At 35.3% G+C, this 24,044-nt stretch overlaps 4 protein-coding genes and 1 long non-coding RNA gene across 5 annotated transcripts in view; all 5 read right to left on the reverse strand.

Annotated features, from left to right (window-relative positions):
• Window positions 1-14,462, reverse strand: part of LOC138925535 (uncharacterized) — a 77,723-nt gene extending 63,261 nt beyond the window's left edge. The window contains exon 1 of the long non-coding RNA XR_011441769.1: window positions 14,197-14,462. This is a non-coding gene — a long non-coding RNA (uncharacterized lncRNA). The remainder of the gene's footprint in view (window positions 1-14,196) is intronic.
• LOC108133723 (activating signal cointegrator 1 complex subunit 2 homolog) lies at window positions 1,830-2,709 on the reverse strand. The gene is made up of 2 exons (XM_017253775.2): window positions 2,613-2,709; window positions 1,830-2,548 (listed from the first exon to the last, which is right to left on the reverse strand). The coding sequence occupies exons 1-2, from the start codon at window positions 2,707-2,709 to the stop codon at window positions 1,830-1,832; spliced, it is 816 nt and encodes a 271-aa protein (XP_017109264.2).
• Window positions 6,038-6,967, reverse strand: LOC108133722 (uncharacterized). Its single transcript, XM_017253774.3, has one exon. The coding sequence runs from the start codon at window positions 6,955-6,957 to the stop codon at window positions 6,121-6,123; it is 837 nt and encodes a 278-aa protein (XP_017109263.2). The 5' UTR covers window positions 6,958-6,967; the 3' UTR covers window positions 6,038-6,120.
• A 4,723-nt stretch (window positions 14,463-19,185) lies between the features above and the next one.
• LOC108119366 (translation initiation factor IF-2) lies at window positions 19,186-20,840 on the reverse strand. Its single transcript, XM_070276244.1, has 4 exons — window positions 20,393-20,840; window positions 20,174-20,289; window positions 19,772-20,113; window positions 19,186-19,699 (listed from the first exon to the last, which is right to left on the reverse strand). Exons 1-4 carry the CDS (start codon window positions 20,478-20,480, stop codon window positions 19,244-19,246), a joined length of 1,002 nt encoding a protein of 333 aa, XP_070132345.1. The 5' UTR covers window positions 20,481-20,840; the 3' UTR covers window positions 19,186-19,243.
• Window positions 20,841-23,161: 2,321 nt separating this feature from the next.
• Window positions 23,162-23,816, reverse strand: LOC108119365 (adipocyte plasma membrane-associated protein Hemomucin). The gene has a single exon (XM_017232527.3). It carries the CDS (start codon window positions 23,759-23,761, stop codon window positions 23,177-23,179), a length of 585 nt encoding a protein of 194 aa, XP_017088016.1. The 5' UTR covers window positions 23,762-23,816; the 3' UTR covers window positions 23,162-23,176.
• Window positions 23,817-24,044: the final 228 nt, after the last annotated feature.

Here is a 24,044-nt window from a genome sequence, read left to right on the forward strand (position 1 = left end):
CATCAGCCATCAGCCATCGGGCAGGATATCATGTTCCCATATTTCGTCTGGCCCTCTGGCACCCATTTTCTACCATTTTATTTTAATACAGAAAATACAAAATACAAAAATTGTGAGCCCAAGTCGTTGACTTGGCCTAATCCACAAACCTTTTTTCGTTAGAGCCCCTCGACGTCGACGTCGCCGCTCTTATCAATTGTTTCTCCCAAAAAGACGAGAAAAAGGATTTTCCCCGTCGAGGTCGCGCCATTTTGTTTAACGTGAAACGCGAAAACTTTCAGGGTCATCCACACCTTCCATCACAGCCCACCTATAACCCCTCGAACATATATATATATATGCCTGAATAAATATTGTTTGTTCTTGGCAAATTTGCCATAAAATATATTATGACTCTGTGCTGCGGCAGTAGCCCGACAAATGAAATTTAAAACCTCTTCAATATGCCAGCAGCCTGATTTTCGTTTAATTGTTCGTTTCTGGCCTCTTCTGAGTACCTCAGAGTTTCTCATAAAAAATGCTCTACTCTGGAAATTAATTGATTGTGATTTAAAGGGCAAGACCCAGGGAGAACAATCAATATGGAGTTTATTTCTTGGAATTTTTTAAGAAATTTTGGGGAAATAACATTGACCGAGATGGTGTGTGGAATGTGTTAAGGTGGGGAAGTTAAAGTTCCAAAAGAATAAAGGTGCTATAATTTATATAAAAGTTAATGTGGATTTCTAGGAAGAATATGTTACTAATATTTGTAAGTTTTGTGAAGAAAATGTAAGCATTTTTGAGAATATTTTATTGAAAGCACTTAGGTAACTTTTTTGAGAAGCGCAGAGAAGGGCTTACCAGGAAGAATTGTTTAGAAAAATTATAAGAAAACAATTAAATCAAAAAGTAGTACAGAGATTGGGGTAACTTCCTTAAGTTTTAAGGTTGAGTTTCTATATAATTATAGAGGAGATAGGTTCATTTTCATATAAAAATTATTTTCAATAATAAATATTAAAAAAAAAAAAAACTATTTAAGAATCAAGAAAATGGTCTTCGAGTCTCTTAGCTTATTTTTTTGACAAGTGCAGAGAAGGACTTACTAGTCTTTTAAATTTCAGAAAAAATTATGAAAAAATAACTTGACCATTTATATTTAAAAATAAATTTTCTAAATCATAAATCCATTAAGAGTAGTGCTAAAATTGCTGATAAGTTTAAAAGGTCTCTTAACTTTTATGGAAAGTAGGTTAGTTTTCTTTGAAACTAAAATTTCCACTAATAAGTTAGAGAACAGATATGAGGCACTTGAGAACTAGTTTAGTAAGGTAGCTTAGATAGTTAGGAAAGGCTAGGTTCCTAGTAAGGTAACCTAGAAAGCTAGGTTAGAAAAGGTTCTCTAAACCAAGGTTCTTCCTCAGCTAACCTAGTTCTTAGGTAACTATTTTGAGAAGCGCAGAGAAAGGCTCTTTTAGGAAGTTTTTTTTTTTCAGAAAAAAGTGATTTTAAAAGAAGTTCCCTTAAAATAAAAATTTTGTTCCTTTATAGAGCCTTAATCAAGCTTCCAACTTTAAAATTGTAAACTTTTTAAATAAAAACTTTGTTAGTTTTTAATAGAAAAGGTTTGTTTACAAAAACCCAAAACTAAACACTTTAAAAGTATATTTCTTTTACGATTTCTGTTCTTTAAAAAATAATGTATTATATTGGAAAAAAAATAATAATACAAGGTAAATAAATAAATAAATAATTACTAGGCCCTGCTCTAAGGCTTGGGCCCTTATACACTTCAAAAAAAAAAGAGAAAAAAAAATCAAGTAATATTTGAAATTCCATCTATGAGCTTAGATGGCCAGCTGGAATCGCCGCCAGATGCGTTGGAGCTGAGACTCGGAACCGGACTGACTTGTCTGGCTGGGGGATCTGTCGTGGTGATACGGTTCGATGAAATCCACAACCTGCGATTCGGAGCTGCGATGCTGATTTGTGGATGGCTGTTGTTTCTGTTTCTTTTGATGTTGATGGCGATGCTTCTTCTGAATAAACCGACGACGATGATGTATCTTTTGGTGGCGATTAACATTTTTCGTCTTCTTGTTCTTGTTCTTGGATGGCAGACTCCTCAGCTTGAATTTCTTTTGGGAGAACAAGGGCTGAAGTTGTAATGGTTTCCTCTGCTTGATGGTTTCTAGTTCCATTGGCTCTGATTCTTCTACAGCCATCGGCAGATCCAGACGATCCTCGAGTCCTGTAAATGTCGGCACTGCCATCTCCTGTACCGGTTCGCTTAGTTGCCTTCCAAGATTGTGATTTAAGGCGCGACTTGTGCCATTCGTGGTGGTCGTCGTCGTGGTTGTGGTCGACGGTGTGGTTGTCGTTATCGGTGTAGTTGTCGTTGTGGTTGTCGTTGAGGGCTGCGATATGACGATGACATTATCGCTGGGCGGTTGCTGGAACATTCCACGCATCAGCATGAACTTCTTGAACAGATCCCGTCCGCTGCCCACATCCTGGCCGCTGCCAGAGGCACTGCGTCCTTGTGGCAAGCGGGGCAAGCGATATCCTTTAATTATCAACGATAAGCTAACATTTTTGAGAAGCGCAGAGAAGGGCTCTGTATAACTCACCGCTTCTGCGAGCCTCAGCGAGCCCAGAATTTGAAAAAAATCCCAAAAAAACGAAGAGGCCCACAAGGAGAATGGTGTCTCTGCGATGGTTCTTCATGGTTGGAGAGTACTTTGGGCAGTGTTTGCCTTCAGATTGAAGAGCTTCATTCTTATAGCCTTACAATGCAATTAAAAAATTTCACTTCACAGTCTTGCGTGATGCTGACACGCCAAAGGAAAAAAACCACCGCAGAAGATGACATGCAATCATTATAGATGAAATATATATATATGTATATATATATATTTGTGGGTAGAACACGTCCCAGTTCATGACACGAAAGTGGGAGGCTTGATGAGGAAAGTATACCCTCTGGACTCTAGACAGACAAGCGAAAGTTATCCATTTCTTCAAGCTGGGTAGCTGGATAGTAGTCGTACTAAATCAAATCTAATAAACTCGACAATAAACATGCGTTCACATAAATCTGAACACCGGCAAAAAGGGGCAAACGACTCAATGGCAAGTGTAGTGTAGGAGTATCTCAAAGATACTCCTGCCTTGGGTCTGTATAAATAAATAAACGAATTCATGCCCGCATATATACATACATACAGATATATTTATTTTTATGCACATATTTATATTACATGACCAAGTCTGGTGTATCCATAGTATCCATTTAGTATCTGTATCTTTTTTGGGATAGTGTGGCGCAGAGAGTGCGTGAGCCGTCAGGCTGTGAGACTGTGAGCCTGTGTGGCAAATAACTTTAACATAATTCACTTAAATCTTTTTGTTTTAATCTTGAAAAGTGTTTGCCACAAAATTCCAGCCATGCACGCACACGGCATACGCAGCATATAGCCAGCCAGCCAGCCAGCACACTCTTGACAGCCAAAAGATACAAAGATGCTGCTCAGAGATACTCCATTAGGAGTATACACCACCATGCACCACCATATACATACGTGTGTTCGTGTTCGTGTAGCAGGAGCTTTCAACTTTTAGCCAGTGAGACTGGCTCACAAAATGTTTCTCTGTAATCATCCAGAGTGTTGTGTCAATAGCTCTGACGCTTCCCTTGAAATCTTGTATTTACTTTTATCATTATTATGTATTATTTTTACCGCAACACTTCTTCTGTTCTGGTGGCCTGGCCTGGGTCAAGTAAGATACATATATCTTAGCTCTTTGAGAAGCGTGGAGGAAGGCATCTGAAATATTAATCATTTGACACATTGTCTAAATATTTCAACCCAAGAATATCAATCATAATCGTTTAAATGCCCTTTTTTCATCTTCGTCTCGTCTTCCAAAATCAATAATTAAATTTTCCAATCGTATGTACCTATGTTGTGTCTCTTTTTGTGGAATTCCATCTTTGGAATTATTATTTTTGGGCCACTTGCATTTCTGATTAAATATCTTTAGTGGCTTCTGCTCTTCGACACGAACTCTGTAGTTGTTACTTTCCAATGTTGTTTCTGGCATGAAATTCAATTATAGAATTTTCTATTAACTTAAAAGCTTCTTATATTTATTTAATTTGTTATTGTGTCTCGGTATGAGTCTCGGCTGGCTGTACATACATACGTATATATTTCTATCTGCTATTATTATTGACAGACAGACACACACACACTCCCAACCATAAGAATGTTTCCATCAATTAGACACACATCCAGAAAATGGAACACACACACACAGTCTGAAGTCTAAAGTAAGGACAAGTTTTTCCAAGGGAGGGGGCAAAATTCCTACAAAATTTTCATGATTCTTGTTCTCTCTACTATTTGGCATTTCTTCCACAAACATTTCCCAGATAATTTCCCTCTTGCTCCCTATTTCTTTTTTTATTGATTGATTGATTGAATTGTTTTTTGGAAGCAAATTAAATGAAAATCCAGTTAGCGCATCATTCTGCAAGTACATCACATCTTTCAGAAAAATGTAAAATGTTTTTATGGCCAATAAGCGAATCTCGGGGCGCAAATTGAAAACTTCCTGCCATCCGGCCAACGGAAGAAACTTATCAACTTTATATTATTGCGAGACGGAGACTCTGACTCTACCAGCTTCGCGAAAAAAAAACTTTTTCATTTTATTTTTCTCTTTTTTTTTTATTTTAGTTTGTGGGCCTTAAAGTTCATCGGTTATAACGTAGACATATTTGCAAAAAAAAAAAAAAAAAACGAGACCAAGTTGCGATAGTTGTGATGATTAAGCTGTCAGCGCAATTGATTCCAAAAAAAAAAGTTCGATAGTTGAAGGGAAATAGTCGAGGAAATATAAATTAGTCTTTGACCTTTGGGGGGAGGAACCTTGGAACCTTCTTGGATTTAATTGAAAGATTATTGCAGTAGCTGCTTACAATAAAGTGTTATTTAAAAAACTATCTAAAAAAAACTCTGAGAAAGCAGTATATTAAATATTAAATATATTATGTTGATTATTTCTTTCATTATTTTAGAAACAGAAAATAGTGAGGAATATTATTAACAAATTTTTGGAGATTTTTGGAGATATTGCACTTTAAAATCGGTTAAAAGTTTAAAAAAAAATGTGCCGTAAATGAGCATCTCGTATTCCCCATAAATAAAAAACAGACATCCCTTAAAAAAAATGGGTTAAAAATTAATTTCAAAAATAAATTCAAAAATTGCCAGATTTTTATTCAAAATAATACCCAATCAATTCACACAAGGCCCCTTAAGTTAATAATAAATAATCCCCTCCCAGTTATAACAATCCCCTATTTCACAAAAGGCTTCTAAAAAAAATCTATAAAATATTTTTTTGTTCTATATTATGATGAAAATTTATAAAGAACCCTACAATGAATCTTTAAAGGCATTCCTCTTCAGAATCGGTTAGAAATCTGCAAAGATTTAGCCTTCGATCGAGGTCATACTTATTTAATATTTTGATGCAGAATAATGAAGAATTCTTCCATAAACCTTTTTATTTACTCTGCTCAAGAATTGTAGCCATAATGGCCAAGATACAGTCATCTCTTTAGGTCAAGTTGTTATTCCTTCCAGAGAAGAAACTCCAGAAAATATGAAAAACAATTTTTAAAATATTTGAATCTCAGATTTTGATGGAAATTAGAACTAGAATCGTTCTAGAAATCTTTTGAGGCATTCTTCCTAAGAATCGGTTGTAAGTTCACAAAGATATAGCTTCCCATTAAGCTCATATGAGGCTTCCGATGATTTTTTTTTTTTTATTTTTAAAGAGGATGCTTCAGGAACTTTAAGGACCTTGTAAGATATTCTTGTAGAATCTTCTCTATTCTGTAAAATATTCAAAGAATTCTTAAAAGATAGCCTTCCCCAAAGTCGTTAAAAAATCGATAAAGATATGGACATACCCCCCCCCCATGATATAGTCATACTGCCTTCCATGCTCAATTAAATTTAATATTATTTCAGATTTCAAATAAATTAGAAAAAAAAAAAGGGTTCTAGTTATGATTAGCCGGTTGTGGGTGAGTCCTTTCAAATGTCATCCTTGATCATCTCCTCAGAGGTATTGAACCCGACGGAGGTTCTGCAGAGGACGCCGCCTGCGCTGCCGGAAGCGGTGGCCGAACAGACCACCCAGACCCTCAGAGGCATCAGCATTGTCCTCGTCATCGTTGACCTCCTCGACCTCCTGGGAGAAGGGCGACAGGTCATCGGTTTCGGCAAGGTCCTCGCTCTCCCGGACGACGGGCTGATTAGGGATCAACTGCCGGAACATGCGAAGGTTCAGGGGGACATAGCGCACCTCATTGCCGATGGTGATGGGAACCATGGGTACCGGAGAACGAAGGCCGCCGGACGAAGCGAGTGATGGGAAGCCACCATCTCCCACAAGAGCCTGATCTGGACCGTTCCAGCCGAACAAGGCCGAGGGATAGGACACGGCTGGACTCTGATCCTGTCGCTTGCGGAAGTACTGCATCGGATAGGCGGGTGACTGCATCGGGAAGCTGACGGGATACGGCACGGCGATGGGTGTCCGAATAAAGTCATCCACTCGAGTAGTAGTGGTGGAACTAGATGGAGTCACGTTAGTAACCACGTTTTGGGTAGTATTAGACCCGGTTCCATTGGACGAGCTGGCGGCTGGCAGAGAAAGAACCAGAATAGTGGTGCCACTTTTTTGTCCAAAAAACCGACCCTGGACATCTTCAGCATTTCGTAGTCTCGGCTCGGGATTTTGGCGGATCTCCTCCTCCTTAACCTCTGGCGGGAACTGAAACTCTGCCAGGGTCAAGGGCACTATCAGCTGGGCCACATTCCCGGGCGCCGTCTCTACACTGCTGAGGCAGATGGCTACCAACAAGGCCAAAGGATAACTCACAACTGGATGCATCTTGCTTGGCTTGGAGTGAAGAAAAAACTGTGCTCGTTCTGGTAACAGATCCCGACTTTTATAGCCAAAAATTCTAGCCTCAGTTAGCCGTCCTAATGAGCCACTACGAGGTTCTTATCGCAAACGCTTATCACCGAATTTTTTGTGCACGAAAAACTCGCGCTTTCATCGCGATTAAATCCATTAATCTCGCTTCGTTTTAAGTTGTTTTTGGTTCTTGGTTCTGACTTTGTTTTTTTATTTTTTCTTTTCCTTTTTTTGAGTTTTTTAGTTTGAAGCTCTCTCGTAGCTCTCGTCTGATGTTAATTACACGTGCTGGGGGATAAGCCAAATTAATGGGCCAACTGGATTCTGGCTCTTGTTTTTTTTTCTTCATTCTTTTCCAAGGAAGCGATAAAGACCATGAATTGATTTTTAAGTTTTTTTTTTAATTTTTAATTTTGAAAAAATAAAATAACGGCTTTCAAAATTTATTAAAATATATGGTAAGAACTTTAAATATCTGTAGAGCTTCGATTTTTTTTAATAATTTATTTAGAACCAATTAAGAGCCAAGGTTAGTTTCACACCCATTTATGGCCCTTTTTTTTTTTAAGAAACTTGCTATGAAATTCTTAAAAAAAATGTCTTTTTTTACGGTAGAACCTATTCTAAGAGGTCCTAGGAGGTCTATTTTATTTAAAGATAATCACTATAAAAATAATTGAAAAAGTTTTCGATAATATGTATAACAGTATTTGAAAAAACTCATGAAATTAGAAGAACTTTTTTAAGATCTAGCCCAGAGTTCTCCCCTTTTCTTCATAAGATTTTTAATAATTCTCCTAGATTTTTTATTGTTTTTTTATTACATTAAAATACAACAAAAAAAAAATCCTAATATTTTAAACCAATTTTATTGAAATTTTTTCTGCTTTTTTTTTTATAGTTTTCCCACAATTTCCATAATATAGGGTACATTCTATACTAGAACAGAAGTTAACAAGAATTGAAGACTTGAAGAAACCATTTTTAAACATAGATATATATTTTATTTTTTTTTTTTTTTAAATATATATTTTTCTTTAACTTCTTATTAAAATGAATAAAAATGGTTCAGATATGTATGATAGCTTTTTCAAAACATTTTTGTCTTTTAACTCAAGAATTTTCAGAACCTTTTAGAATCAAAGGTTTTAATTTCAACATTTTAATGATTAGTCTTTTAATTAAATTTTTTGGTTAATTAATATAGTTTTCATTTAGTTTTTGAGCAACCATACACAACCACTACCTAACTACACTCTTATCCCCCATGAAAATCTCAACTTTTCGTGAAAACTTTTCTTCTCTCTTCAAAAGAAAAGACTATGTATGTTTCTATATTAAATGTTTTTTAATGACCCTAACCCCGCCGCCCCCCCTTAGACACCTCTCCATTAGACAATAAAAAGCCCGACTTGAATCTGGAATATGAAATTCTATATGAATTCTTGATGGGCTTTTCATTTCATTTGATGTGCAAGACGACACATTTAAATAAATATTTTGCAGCAACTACTTTCGGGGCAATGTTATGCCACTTTCATGCAACGGCACAGCTTAACACCTTTCTTGTCTCTTTCTTTGCCACACTTGCTGTCTCTATCTCGTTGTCTATAGTCTGTCTCTATCTTTCGGCTGGATGGTGGGCTTGTTGTGTTTGTGTTTATTTTGGGCCAATGTGTCAAAGTCAACTTGGTAAAAAGTTTGCTTTTTATTATTTTGTTGCTTTCGCCGTCGTTGGCAGTTTTTGAAACGCTTTTGGTCGCCACCTCCTCCTCCTCCTTCTCCCCCTGCTTCTTCTTCTTAGCCTTGTTCTTGGTCTTTTTGGCCAACTATCTTAGCTTGTTCTTACCGCAGATGCTTCACTTTCTTCGCACTTGTAAGGCGAGAAGAGAGAGAATATTATAGCTTCTGCCTTGCCTACTTCAAGGCGTTGTTTAAAAAATTAATAAAATAATAAGAAGTAAAAGCAAAAAAAATAAAAAAAAAATTTTATAAAAATAAGAAATAGAATGCAGGGCTTATAATAAAAAAGGTGACTTTCCTGTTAACCCTTGTGGATCTTGCGTTTTGGTTTTTTTTTATTATATTTTGTGGAAATTTTTGCTATTATTTTAAAATTTATGAAAAATTTTTTCTAAAAATCTTCAAGTTTACATAAGTCGTTATTTTAAGAGTATTTTTTTATTGATTTTTTATTAATAAATTGTATAGAAATGTGTCTAAAATTTATAAGATTTTTAAGAAAGAATTTAAAATTTGTATATTATTTCTTCAAAATTTTAGTCTGATTTTCTAATTACTTTTCACATTTTTTTTGTAATTTTTTCAGAAAACTTTTATTATTCATAACTTTGAATTATAAAATTTTAAAAGCTTTTCATTATTTTTGTGCTATTTTCTAATTACTTTTCAAAAATTCTCTGAAAATTTTCTCTGAGATTGAAATTTTCTAAATAATTTTTATTTTTTTTAAGACTTCTTATTTTCATAATATTTTTTTAATTTTGGCAGCCAAAATTAAAATTTTCATAGTTTTCTCTTCAATTTCATGGTATTTATAGGGTTAATAAACCCTGAAAAAAAGTGTAACCCTATAAGGCGACTTCAGACTTTAGCAAATTTTACTTTTTTTTCTCGCAAAACTACTTTTTTGTCGCAATAAAAAATTTAAGTCGATTTTATGGACCTAAGAGGGCTTTGCTGAAGGGCGGGGCAAAAGGGCAGGGTGTAGGGCAGGGGTGTAAGGGGCGTGGGTCAAAAGTGAGTTCAAGAAGTTGCACTCTCGGTTCTTCTCAAGACACACATACCTATATATACATACATATATCTACATTTATTTTTTATTTTTTCTTTTTTTATAAAAATTACAATTTTTATAAAGCAAGAAAGAGTGAGATAGATGCTAGCGGGAAAAGAAAGAAAGAGAAAGCAAGTTAATGGCATCGTCAAAAAATTGGAAAGGTTTATTTAAATTTGGACTTGTTTCGAAAACGTTTAAAAAGTTTTTCGCTACTAACTGACTGCTGATAACACAAAAGTCTCCAGTCTCCAGACCCTCGCCCCGAGGGCAGCTACCCCTCTGTTCCTCTGTCCATCTATCCACTTACTTCTCGACTTTCTCGACTCTGCGTCTTCATCTCAAGAAATCCCCCCACCCACCATACCATACCATACCCCTTTCATGACTGCCTGCCCTGAGGCCAAGTTAAAACAACTGACAGAAAGTTGTTGCCCTCCCACCCCACTCCCCCCCCCTTTAAGAAGAAAAATTGTGAATGAATCAAAAGGGGAAATTGGTAAATCCATGGAAAAGGCTTCAGAGGAGGAGTGAGGGGCCTCCAAAGGGGGCCGTGACAAAATTAGCACAAAATATTTTATTTTCGAGTAGCACTTTCCTCCCCTCCCCTTTCCTCTGGCCTTCTTTTTTATTCTTTTGGAGTTTTTTTTTTTGGAAAACCCATTTCAAAGCCTGACAAGGACTTTACTCTTGGGGGGTGGGTGCCAGTGGGGGGATGGGAGAAAAACAAATTAAAGTCAATTCCAAGATTAAGGCATATTATTGACTAATTTGTAACTAGAGGTTTGGTTTGCGGGGAGAGAGGTATTTAATGAAATAATAGAAATATAGGGAAATAGAGGCAGTTAATTGAGATTAAGACTTTAAAGATATTTTAGAAAATGTTTCTAACTAACTAACTAATAACTATTCTATTACCTCGTCTAGAGACTGTTCGTGAGACTAGTCTAGAGTATATAACTAGTATATAACTTAATAATATATGTATATACAATAAGACTTCTTATGATATATAATATAAGACCATAGTATTCTATTTAATTTCTAGAATATACACACGAATATTGCATCACAATGAACCTTGGTCACACTAAGGCATAATTGAGAAATAACAACAGCTTAAACAATACACATTTTTATCAAGAAAAATAATTCATATTTTAAAACTATAATATTATTCTTTTTTTTTTTTTCTAGAAATAATTCCTCTTTTTAGGTATAATTTTTCTTTTTTTTTTAATATTTTAGTAAACTTATATAAAAATGTATGTTTTTAAATTTCAAAAAATTATTTAAATACTTCAAAAGGCTTAAAAAAAAATAAGAAAAACTTAATGCTCAAAAATAAATAATATTTTAAGACAAAACCTATCAAAAATCTATAAAACCTTTGCAAGAAAACGAGTATTTCTTCCTAAAAACTCTAAAAATTCAAATTCTAGCTTATTACTTATTAAAATTTCTTTAAAAAATATCTTAAGACCTTTTAAGTTTAAAATTATAAATATAATAAACCTATTTATTTATTAAAGTTTATAATTTTTAACTAAAAACCACCAAAAAGCTCATGCATCTCATTTCTCATTCGATTAAGAAACAAAATCACTTGTAATTAGTAATTAGAAAATGTAATAACTTGGCACCCAGTCCGCCCCCCCATCTGGCCTCTCTTTCACGCATCATTAGCCCCCGCACCCCACCTCCCCTCTGTCTGGTGTGGCACGCCAATGAATCTGTCAGTTTTTCAAATATCCCCAATGCCATTGTGCAAAGTTTCGAGTGGCAGCGCCACTAATATTGACAGCGCCCCAAATGTAGAACAAGTCCATGGGTGTTGCAAGAGGTGGGTGGTGGGTGGTATAGAGGGCGCTTTAGAGGCGCATAGCTGGTGTGGAAACGTGCCTGAGCACGTCTTCTACTTAACTTTGTTAAACACAAATCCTTTGGGCAAAGAGTTGCTCCTCCACTCTCCCCTCACTCTCTCTCTCTCTTTGGGGCTGGCACACGCATATTTCCAGAGGGCGTGGTGGGGCCTGGTGGGGGTGGGATGATGGGTTTAAGGATGGTCCTGTAGGGCTATGAACCACCAGACATAATCGCATAAAGATAAAACAGTTTAACAGTCGCAATGAACAAAAGCCACCAACGAATGCCATTTGTAGAGAGGTCGGAGGAGGAGGTGGAGGTGGTGAGGGAGGTGGAGAAGAGCCGAAGGACAAAACCATTCAATTGACCGACCACCCGCAGAATTTTACCAAAGACGGTGACTTAGAGGGGAGGGGGGCGGGTAACCCAAGTTTAAGCAAACAAAAGGCAGCCAGAGGTGGGGGGTAATGCCCGACCATCGCCAAAATCTGTCAATTATTTAAATCGTTGGGTGAAAATCTCAAACAGGTTCGCGGGAAACATGGCCCAGGGGTTGGTTGTAAAAAAAAATTTATAAAAAAAAAAAAAAAAAATATTAAAAAAAAACTACTAGAAACTCTACCACATTAAAAATCATTAAAAAGCCAAGAATAAGCCAGGATAAACTCATGTTCCTTACTGATTTTTTTTTGTTTAAATAAACAATTTTTAGGTAGTTTAAAAAGTCTCTTAGACTTTAGAAAACTAATATAAAAAAGACACAAAATTGTATGTTTTTAATTAAACAAAAAAATATTTAAATACTTTAAAAAGGTAATACTTTAAAAAAGAAAAATTTAAAAAAATTAATGCTCAAAAATAAACAATATTTTAAGATAAAAAGAAAAATTAAATGGATAACAAGATTATTATAATTTAAACAATTAATTATTCAATTTAAATAAAAAGTATATATGTATTTTTAAAGAATCATTTTTTTCTTTACAAGATTTTTCCATTTTTTAATTTTTTTTTTCATTTTTAACAAATTTTTTCCTTTCGTATAAATACATATTTAAACACTTGTCTCTTTCTTTCTTTAAAAAGCGTTTAGCATTTATGTACCTTTATTTTTCCATAAATTTTGTCTTTATTTTAAAAGCCCCTATAAACCTTTTATCATCAATTTTTTTTATAAAAAAAAAAAAGCAAAACTATAACATCAAAAAAAGATAACTTTTCATCACAAATGAAACACCAGCATTTTCTAGCCATTACCACTATTAAAAAACATGTTCAAACATGTTCAAATAATGCTCATAAAAACCACCAGCATTAGCTAATTAAAAGTTAAAAAAAATAGAAAAAATAACCTTATTTTTTTTCACTGTAAACTAAAGTAAAAGGTGTCTGTTTGTAATTAATATTAAAATAAGCGCATTAAGGACTTTCATTCAAGAGCCTACTCAAAGGATGGTCTCTCACCCTCACCCTCCCCCAACCACCAAGGTCATAGGTCGTCTTTCCAAGCCTCTAATTATGAAATCGAAACTCAAAAGCCTTCAAAAATACTGCGAAAATGTGCTACGAATTAAAATAATAAATCCAACAAATTGAACACCGAAACTCGTTAAAGATGGGTGCTCGGTGAATGGAACCGATGAATCAGGAAGGAATCCCGAAATCAGACAGCGAAGGATACTCGCTCGGTCGAGGTCTTGGATCCAGATCCTACTGATGATGGCGGCTTTCTTTGACGTCGTCATTAGCAGCATTTACACGTCGCTCAAGGATAATAAGTAACCGGGAGGGCCAAGTGCGAAAATAAAGAAAGCGGAAGGACGCCAGGACCAGAACCAGGACCAGGACCAGGACCAAAAGACGCCGACTGACACAAATTAAACTGAAATTAGTTGCAACTCACTTTGGATCCAGTGCCAAATGGTTGAGGAGGGGTGGTTGGTGATGAGAGGTGGGAACTCTGGCACAACTACTCCTCCCCCGTTCTCCCCCTCTCTTACTGTTCTTTCCATTGTGGAGCGCAAAAAAAAAGAGAATTAAAGAGAAACAGAAGCGAAAAAAATGCGTTGACTGGGCTAATGAGAAAATGTCTGTTAGGGGAAACCGAAATAAAATAAAATTTAAAAAAAAAAGGCTAGAATATGCACTGGAAAATGGTAATTGGAAATTGGAAAATATTTGATGGCTATTGTAGACAATTATAGAAAGTTTTCTATATGTTTTGGTTCTAATAAGGGGGTATGGAGACTACTTCTCTAGGGGAGACGCATTTTTATTTGTCCCCCAATATTTTATAATTTGAAAATTTTAAACCATTTTTTAGAAAAACATTTTAATTTAATTGGAAAATATTTTTTTAATTTTATTCTCACATAATGTCTTGCATGTTCTATTCCATTCTAGCCAAAATATTGGCAAAAAAAGTTGAAAAATGGTTTAAAAATAATAAACAACTAATAATAATAATATCCATAATAATTATAATAATTTTTAATTCATTTAATTCATTCATTTTTAAAAGCAAGTATTTATTTTTAATAAAAACTTACCAGTATTATCTATTTTTATTTTTTTTTATTATTAAATCCGGTCTCTTTCCAAAAAAGAGAACAACCGTACCGTAACCGACATACCGCACCGCACAACCGACGCGATCTTGAAGAGAAACCGATCTTCCAAGCAAAGCAAACAGACAAAATGGCTAACTGTATCGCGCAAAACTGCACACTTCACACAAGTAAGAAGAAGATGCGGCAAGATTTTTAAAATTTCTTAATATTTCTTTAAAAAATCATGAAACATGAACAAAAACAACAAAAAAGGTTACATATTTTAGCCTTAAGCCCCAATGTGTGTTTTTTTTTAGGCCTCTTACTTTTTTTAAGCAAAAAATAGCTAATGACGCAGTAACACACACACACACACATAGAGGCATTTGGTTTTCAATATGCGCCGCATTTTCACTTTAAAAATCACTTTTCACTAAGAAATATATATTTTTTTCATTACACTTTATGTTTTTAAGGAACTGAAACACTAAGAAACACACGAAAACTAAAGGAAAACACCGATAACTAGCGGAAACGCAGAGACGATCGAAAATGCAACTGATCACGTCGGCAGCCGTCGAGAGAATGCGGAAAAAATAGCGGGGGAGAGAGCGCCAGTGCAGCCGCCATGTGCAGTGGAAAGCTCTGCGCTCGCGTGCACGATCTCCCGTTTCCTACTGCCTTCCCATGGCTGTTCAAAGGCATACGAAGAAGAAGAAGAGCTCTGCGCTGACGTGATGAAATACCGTACGTTTTCTACTGCCTTGCAATGGGTGTTCAAAGGCATAAGAAGAAGAAGAGCTCTGCGCTCGAGTGCACGATCTCTCGTGTTCTACTGCCTCCCAATGGCTGTTCAAAGGAATAAGAGGAAGAGCAAGACTAAATGATAAGATTACGTCATTTTTGAACCGATTTTTCTTGCAAAAACTTGAATGAAGAAAATATTTGTTGAAAAATTTTTAAAGAAATACAAATCCTTAAAAGATTTTCATACATTTTTTTATAAAAAATATCAGTAATGGCTTCAGTAGCAAAATACTACAATAAAAACTTACAGTTAATAATTATGTAAAAAAAGTTAAAAATGTTTGGTTTTTTCCCTTCTAATTTCTTAAATTTAATTACAAATAAGAAATATAATGATTTTCTATAAAATTAAAATTTTCTCTATCAACCCAATAGCCGAGCCGCCCAAAAGCATGCAATAAATATTTTTGTCCCAAAACCCAAAATATGAACTTTCACTTTGGGATGAAGTTTCCCCGATTGACCGATAGCGGGCGCCACTATCCACTCCGGCAGCTGATCAATGTTAATTGACCAAAAATTGTTTTGCCGTCCGCCGCGAGGACATCAACTCTGGCTAAATGCCTCCTGCAGTGGCAGTTTATGACTTGGCCATTGTCCTCGGCCACCGCAAAGTCCTTTTCCCTACCACCTCCCTAGCCCCCCCCCCCCTCCAACCACCTCTCTCTCTTTACTCTCCATTTTGCGAGTGGCTTTGATGGCTGCCGTGGAATCCTGCGGCAGTTGTTGTTGTTGTTGTTATTGCTGGTGCTGCTGCTGCTGCTGCTGGTGATGTTGGTGTTGCAGTTACTGCAGTTGCAGCTGCGGTTCCCTCAACTGCCACAGTCAGCGATAAAACCACAAAACAGCAACAGCCATAAGCGAGGGGGGTGGTGGGTGGTGGTTGGAGATGGTGGGTGGTTGGGTGGTTGGCAAGGAATGACTGGCAAGGACAGGGGCGTGCAAGAACAATGAGGTGATAAACTTGCAGGCTCAACGCATGACAACGATACCCACCACCACCAACAACAACAACAACAACAACAATGACAAGAACAACAGTGAAGGCAGTGACGACGGCGGCGACAACGTCACATTTTGATGGCTCCTTGGAGAGCTGGCAGCCCCCCTGGTTGAAGACACCACCCCCTCGTCGTCACTCCCCATAGCACCCAAAACCCCCAATTCCGCAGGACTGCAAAAAAATAAATACACTCGGAGAAAATTTTCAAAGACGATAAAGGAGAGATATTTATAAAATATTGTAATAAATTATAAAATTTTTAAGCTTTAAGAGTTAAATTAAAAATTGATAAAAATTAACTGAATGAATTTGTATTTATTTTTATATGGGAAAAGTTCTATAAAGTTTAAGACAATATAAAAAAAAATTTTAATAAAATATTTCATATTGTTTTGATTTAAAATTCTAAAAAGAAACATGTAATATATTATTTGGTATTATGTTTAAAAATGTTTTTAAAATATGTATTTAAAATTTGAATTATAAGCATATATGTATATATTTGTTCACTTACGCAATATTTATAAAAAATTGTAAAAAATAGTGTATCTGAAAAAAAAAGAAAAAAAGAATAATTATTAAAAATCAACAAAAATAATTGAAATACATTTTTTAAACTATAGAAAATTTGTAGATTTTAAAGTGTAGACTTTAAAAAATCTTTAAGTTCCTAATTTATAATATATTTCAAGATTTTATAAGTAAAATTACTTTAAAAAAAATTTAAAATTAATTTTCTAATTTAAATTCATTAAAAACTCAACTCATTTATGATATAAAATCTCAAATTAAATCATAAATGTCGTCTTAAAATAAAAACCTAAAACCTAAGATCGAAAAAGATTCAAATTCTTTCCAAAGAAAACCTTTTTTAAAGTATGAATATTTATTAAAAAAAAATTAACAAAAAATTACAAAAAATTCAGAACACTCTGTAGAAAAATCCCCGATTATAATCACTTGCCTTGATATTTTTTTTCAGTGTATTTAAGCAAGTGCAGGCATCGCTTCTCCGCTCGGTGCCTTGTGTGCATGCAAACAACAAAGGAAAATCAGCAACAGCAGTTGCCCCTTCTACCAGTGCGCCCCTGGTCGCTGGTCCCCCCCCCTAGCTCCACATCCCCCTCCTCGCTTAAGTCACTCTACATCCCCCCACCCCCAACCCCCGACAAACCCCTGAGTCTTGTGTAAGGGATTCTTTTCTTGCTCTTTAACGTGTTTCAAAAGAAAGTTGGTTGACTTTTGAATGACTTTCTTGGCGCGCTTGGCTCGCAGCACTCCCCCCTCCCCCCTCCCCCCCTACTTTCTGCAGGACCCGTCCTCCCTTGTCGGCCCCCACACCCCCCCTGGTATTGTTGTTTGTTTTATGTGTTAAGTGCGCTGGGCCCGAGCGCGCAAATTTCTTCTTGTAACTGATGCTGACGTTGACATCGCAGCCCCAAGCGACCCATAGCCCCCCCCTCTGACATTTTTCTCACCAAAAAAAAAAACCATATATATATATGCAACAAATATATATAAAAAGAGAGAGAGAGGTGGCGGGGTGTGTGCACAGTCGAGTCGAAAATCTAGTTACAATTAAAGTGACAAGCTGGCAACAGCAAAAACAAAGTCCTGACCAAATTCAAACAAATTGCATTCACTTTGATCGTACTCGGGGAAATTTTTGCCACTCGCCAAAATGATTTGCGAAAAATGCAGGGGATGGTGGAGGGAGAGGGGGACTTCATATAAATGGAATTAAAATAAGTTAAATGGGGTTAATGCGTAAGTTACTAAAAGGGAAAGTGGTTCAGATCTAGAGACTTAGTGGTAGTGTTCAACGCTAAAATTTAAAAAAATTATTTTTAGATTGTATTTCAAACTTTTGAAAATTTTTAAAATTATAGAATACAGATGGAAAAGATTCTTAACTTAAATATTACAATATTTTTGTTAATTGTTCTATAAGAAATGTAAAAAAAATAGGAAATAAATATTAAAATATAAAGAAATTTTTGCTTTCAATTTTAGATAGAAATTATGAGTTTCTGATTACCATATTCGTTTTTATAAATATTGATATTTATTTAAAAAAAAATATTGAATTTAATGTTAAAAAAAAAACATAATTCCGTAATAGAATTGATAGATGATTATATAGAATATATTTTAAAGAATATATTTTGAATATATTTTAATGTACAACTTTATTCAAATATTTCCAGGACACCTGATAAGTCGACTCCTCCTCCTATATCTTTCACTGGTAGCCCATTCCTCCCGCCCCCCCCCCCCCCCCTCGTGGTAGCCACCTCTTTTATCCCATCGGCACTATGGGCTTGCACTTGTTTTAATTACTGCCCCGTGTTGATTTCCCCAAGACCAAAAAGACCAACACAAAGTGAATTTTCAATTTTTTGCACCAGTGTGTTCCGGCAAAAGCTCCGGAAAAAGGAGACTTTCAGCTGCATTTTGGCTTTCCATTTGTTTGCTTGACTTTTTCTTTGGTGGTTTTGTTTTTTTTTTTTTTTTGCATGCAAGAGATATGGGAGGTCGTTTTATATGACAAAGGTAGGGAAGAAAAATTAATGAATTTATATAATAAAAGTAAGGGCTATGGTACTTCTTTAAGTATTGATTTATTTAATAAATAATAATATTTTATTTATTGAAATTTGGGTGTGTGTTTAGAGAGGGGGAAATTAAAAAATTGTCGTTTTAAAAGTACTGGGTATCATACATTTGTTTTTCTTGAAAAATACTATTTGCTTCCCCTATTTATTTTAGGGACTCCAGAGAAAGAAAGGTAGAAAATATTTCTTATTTTATTACCAAAAGTATAATAGTACTGAGTATCATACATCTTTTAGTATTTATTTGCCTTACAAAAATACCACTATGTTCTCTTTTTAAACGAGAGAAACAAATTATTAAGTCTAAATACCAAAAGTACCGTGTATCATACACTTTTTGGTATTTAAGTGTTAGTATTTAGCTTGAAAAATACTATAAGTTTCTCTTTCCACCAAATGAAAAGGCATTTCCAATACAAGATAATAGTTCTTGATGATTTATATCAGAAAGAGTCAAATTTTAATACCAGAAGTACCGTATATCATATACATATCATGTAGTATACGTTCTTTAAAAAAAAAACCTTTTTTTGGTGTTTTTGTTTTCTAAGATGCAAGTTTATTTTTTTAATAAATATATCGATTTTGAAATTTTTCTCAAGCCCATGTGTTAACCCCTTTTTCAGTTGCTGTTGTTGTTGTTGTTGCCCTGGCGAGTGCGACGCCTCTGCTGCTGGCCATTAACGTTGATGATGCGACGTCTATGATCGGGTCGGACATTGTTGCGCCTTCTGTTATTGTTGTTGTTGTTGTTGCCATTGCGACGCCTATTGTTGTTGTTGTTATTGTTGGGACGACGACGTCTCTGCTGCTGTTGACCGCGACGCTGGCCTCCAGTGTTCTTGTTGTTGTTGCGATTGCGACGACGTCGCACTACCACAGCACCGCCATTTCCGTTTCCGTTGATGCGTCGACGCTTCTGCTGCTGGCGGCGTCGCTGCTGCTGCAACCTCTGCTGCTGTTGCTGCTTCTGGGCGGGACGACGGCGACGTCGGCGATTTTTCTGCGGCTGCTGTCTGGGATGATTGGTCTGTTGAACCTCCTCCTCTTGGTTATCATCTTCATTCTGATCCTGTTCCTTTAATTTTAATTTTTTTTTTAAATATTTTATTTCATTTTAATAATTATATTTTTTTTTAAAGCTGCATACCTGCATCTCATCCTGTTCCTTGTCCTCATCGGATGGATTCTTTTCGGTAGTGCTGCTCTCGGCACTCTCCACCTTGCCGTCCTTGATCTGCTTGATGTCGCCCACTCGGACACTGGTCACCTGGTCGCATGGCACATCGCTGTAGATCACCACGTTGCCATAATTGCAAACAATCTGATCGGCCTGCTTCTCCTCAACAGCCTGACGACCCTCGATGGCGCCCATGCCGCGCTTGTCCTCAATCTCATAGATGTTTCCAGACTTGGTAATAAATCCAGTGACCTGCAGGGGTTTGGCACCATCCTTGGCCTTCAGCAGGGGTTCCTGTTTCATTTCAGGAACCTAAAAAAATTATATAAATTAAATTTATAGTTAAAATTTAATTTTAAATAAATTTCTTACCTTTTTTTGCTTACTGGGCGGAGCATTAACAATCATTGCTTTGGTGGGCGTAACCTCCATTTTGGGGGCATTTGTTGGTTTCACCGTTGAGGTCACCAGTGGTGGCACCGTTTGACCTTTGACACCAAAAAAATTTCAACAAAAAAAAAAGCAAATCACACACACATATTAATTATTTTTCTGTTTCTTGGATCGAAAATTGTTGGTAAAAAAATTTACCGCTCACCAACGAGAGGTCGCTGGTAAAGGCCATGGCCCCGACCAGGACCAGGATCATCCCGAATCCCGAATTGCCGCAAAACATCATTTCTGACCAACTGTTAGGTCTCTTCTCGATCAACTGATTCGACTTTTGGGCCTTGGCTCCGACTTATATTAACTTTTTTTTGTGTGTCGGCCATTCCACTAACGGCATTTCACTAAGAATTTTTTTTTATTTTCACAATTTTGTGCTTTTTTTTTTTTAATTTTAATTTTAACCTTTTATTTTTGTTGTTTTTTGTTTTATTTTTGCATAATTAACTTGGCGAGTTCAAAGCGTGTCAGGCGAGAAGAATGGACCCGGGGGCGACCCATTTTACAAAAGGGAATATTACTGAGAAAAATACTTTTCAATATTTTGATTACGGTTTTATTTTTTAAATCTTAGAAAAAGGTCAAATTTTTTAATATAATTTCATTTGAAAAAATTAACTTTTTAAAAAGAAAAACAAAAAAAAAAATTATTATTAGGTTCCCGAAAAAACCAACTTAAAATAGAAAAAAAAATACAAAAAATATTTATATATATTTAATTGTCTTTATATTATATTCTTATACACATAAAAAAATTGTCTTTAAATAAAATAAGTTTAAATAAAATAACTAGCTCTACTCCATCTCAAATCAATAGCTATTGATTGAGATATGTATATCAAGAACAAAGACATCGATTCCCTTTAGGCACCAACTTTAAACAAAAAAATAAACAAATTTTATATTTAGTCGTCTTTTAATAAAAATAAGGCCAGCACAGCATAACTGTCCCATTTGTGGAACAACTCAAGACCCAAAGGCTCTAATATTTAAAAATAATAATATTTTATAATGAATAATAAAATAAAAAAATCAGGAAAAAAAAAATAAAATAAAAATAAGCCCAGCATCACTTCACTGGGACAAGCACAACTCCCATAGGCCCCACTCTAATATTTAAACAAAATAATAAATTACAATGAATAATAAAAAATCAAAAATCAGGAAAAAATAAAAAAAATAAAATAATGAGGAGCTAGATGTGGAGCGTTCGACTCCACATCTGGTACTGATTGAATTCATATCCTTTCACTACGAACAAAACTCGTGTCAAGGGAAAATGTCCTAACGCCTTTTTGTGAAGCGTTATTTCGTGAAGCCTTTTTTTAGTCTTAGTAAACGGTGACACTTTTTTGTGGCATGGAGATGAGAGTTTTTAAAAGCCTTTTTTAATGTCTACATTTTTGCAAATATATGAAACTATAAGGGTTTCTCAAGATTCTACACCTTTCATAATAATTAAATCATACATTTCTTCCAGTGTATTGATAACCTCTTCCACTTCCCATCATCCCAATATTCCACCGGGCAGAGTTCAATGGCTCAAACTCATTAGCATTCATATTTCTTCGTCGATTTTCGCTGGCTGTTTCGCAAAACTAAACAGAAAACCAAAAATTCTCCTCATTTCATTTTTTCTTTTTCGCTTGATTATGCAAATTATGCTTTCTTGGTCATCTACTAGTAGTTTCAAATTTGTGACCCTTAGCTACACACATGTTTGCATATATATGTATATATTTATGTATGTATATTATTAGCTGGCAAACATGTGTGGCTAATATTTTTCATCTATTAGTGGAAGTGCCCTTGTAAAAAAGTGCTGTAACTAAAGAAAACTTGTTGAATGCCCGAAAAACGAGTTTTTTTTTTGGTTGCCTGGGATTTTATTTCTGGTCTAGCTTAGCGGAAACATTTATTGTCGAATGCAAATAAGCTATGCTGGCAAGTGATTTAATAATAAATCATTTACTTGTCCAACAGGGTTAGAGGTTAGTTTGGCAATCAGGGAAAAAAAAAAACTCCCAAATAAAGGTATAACTTTCACCTAGTTTTCGTTTGATCTGATTGTGATTCAATATTTGATTACTTTGGTTTATGGTTTGGAGTGATAATAACCAAGTAAACTTTATCCAAAGCATTTTAAGTAAAAAGTAGGATATTTGCACTTTCTTTCTCTGTTGATTTGAGGGGTTTTATTGGTTTATTATGAATCAGTATCCATGTAAGCTTGGGCTGCTTGAAATATGAAAGTCATACACATATGTTGTATACAGTTTCAATGTTTTTAATCAAACTATTTAAGAAATAAGAAAATACAATTTTTTTAAATCAAGTTAGCTGACAAATTTTTCGCCCAAAATCAAATAAACTGAATATCTATATTTTTTTCTTTAAAAGTATGTTTTTGGAGGAATCTTTTAAGAAAGTGTACCTTTTTAAGATCTTTTATTTACAAATCTTTTTAAGAAACTATATCTGTTTCTAAATTATAGACCAATATAGAGATATAGAGAGAAGTTACTACAAATAATAGATACTAGATTATAGAAAAATTAAATTGTATAGAGTATTATAAAGTATATTTTTGCATCAGAAACAGTCTTAACTAATATCTGATATGGTTTTCGATATATTAAAAAAATTAAATATGGTATATAAAATATAAAATTTTAATTTTAATAGAAACTTTGAAAGCAAAAAAATTTTTAGCCCATTTTTAAACCCAACATTATTTAACAATCTTGAAAATTCTAGTTTTTATAATCCTTTTAAATAAAATCACTTTCCACTGTATTGGTTTTTTACTTTTTCAAGTAAATTCATATTTTATTTATGATTGTAATTCATTTTCTTTTTTTTTTAATTTTTACACTTAAGCAACAATAAAAAAAATTCAATTAATTTATGTTTTTAGAGCAGAATTTTTTAATTCTTCTGCTTTTGTTTTTGGGCGTAGTTCTTGAGGGCATCGGAGAGTTCGGAGAGGGCCGACTGCTGGGCACGCTCCTGCTTCTTCTCCTGTTGCTTCTTCAGCTGCTTGCAGAGCTTCTTCAGCTGCTTGCGTTCCTTCTTGGCGGATTTCTTCTCGCCGCTGTCGTCCTCCTCGGAGGAGGAAGAATTTCCGCGCTTGTGACGGTTCTTGAGTTCCTCGCATTGCTTCAAAAGTTTTTCGGCCTCATCATCGGGCTTGGGAGTGGTAGTAGTAGTTGTGGTAGTGGTGGTGGTGCTGGGGGTGGTGGAGCTGGTGGTGGTGCTGGGGGTGGTTGTGCTAGTAGTGGTACTGGCAGTGGTAGACTCAGATTTTGGCTTCTCCGTTGTGGTTGTCGTTGTAGTTGTTGGTTTTGGAGTAGTTGTTGTAGTTGTTGTCGTGGTGGTGGTGCTTGGAGTGGTACTGCTGGTAGTTGTGGTGGTGCTGGGGGTTGTGGTGCTGGAACTATCCTGCGGCCTGGCCAACACCATCGAACAACTGGCCACGAAAAGCAGACCGAAAATCAAAGTCGTCGCACGCATTTTTGAATATTTTTCTCGTCTTGTGTGATTTACCTCCAATCGACAACTAAATGGAGATCATTGGCGGACATTTGCTTATATATATGAACGGCACTTAGCAGCCCCACCCCCTTGAATGCCCCACCTCCCACCTAAAGAGGCATACACGACTGGTTTTTTAGTTTTTTTTTTTGGGCTCACGACTAGAAAAACGTCTATAAATTGTCATTAGACATTGAAATTTTTATAAACACTTTTTTGTATTTCGGGGATTTTTTCCAAGATGCTCTACAATCGAAATGTT

Source organism: Drosophila bipectinata, chromosome XR (genome assembly GCF_030179905.1).
Source record: "Drosophila bipectinata strain 14024-0381.07 chromosome XR, DbipHiC1v2, whole genome shotgun sequence".
Taxonomy (NCBI): Eukaryota; Metazoa; Arthropoda; class Insecta; order Diptera; family Drosophilidae; genus Drosophila; species Drosophila bipectinata.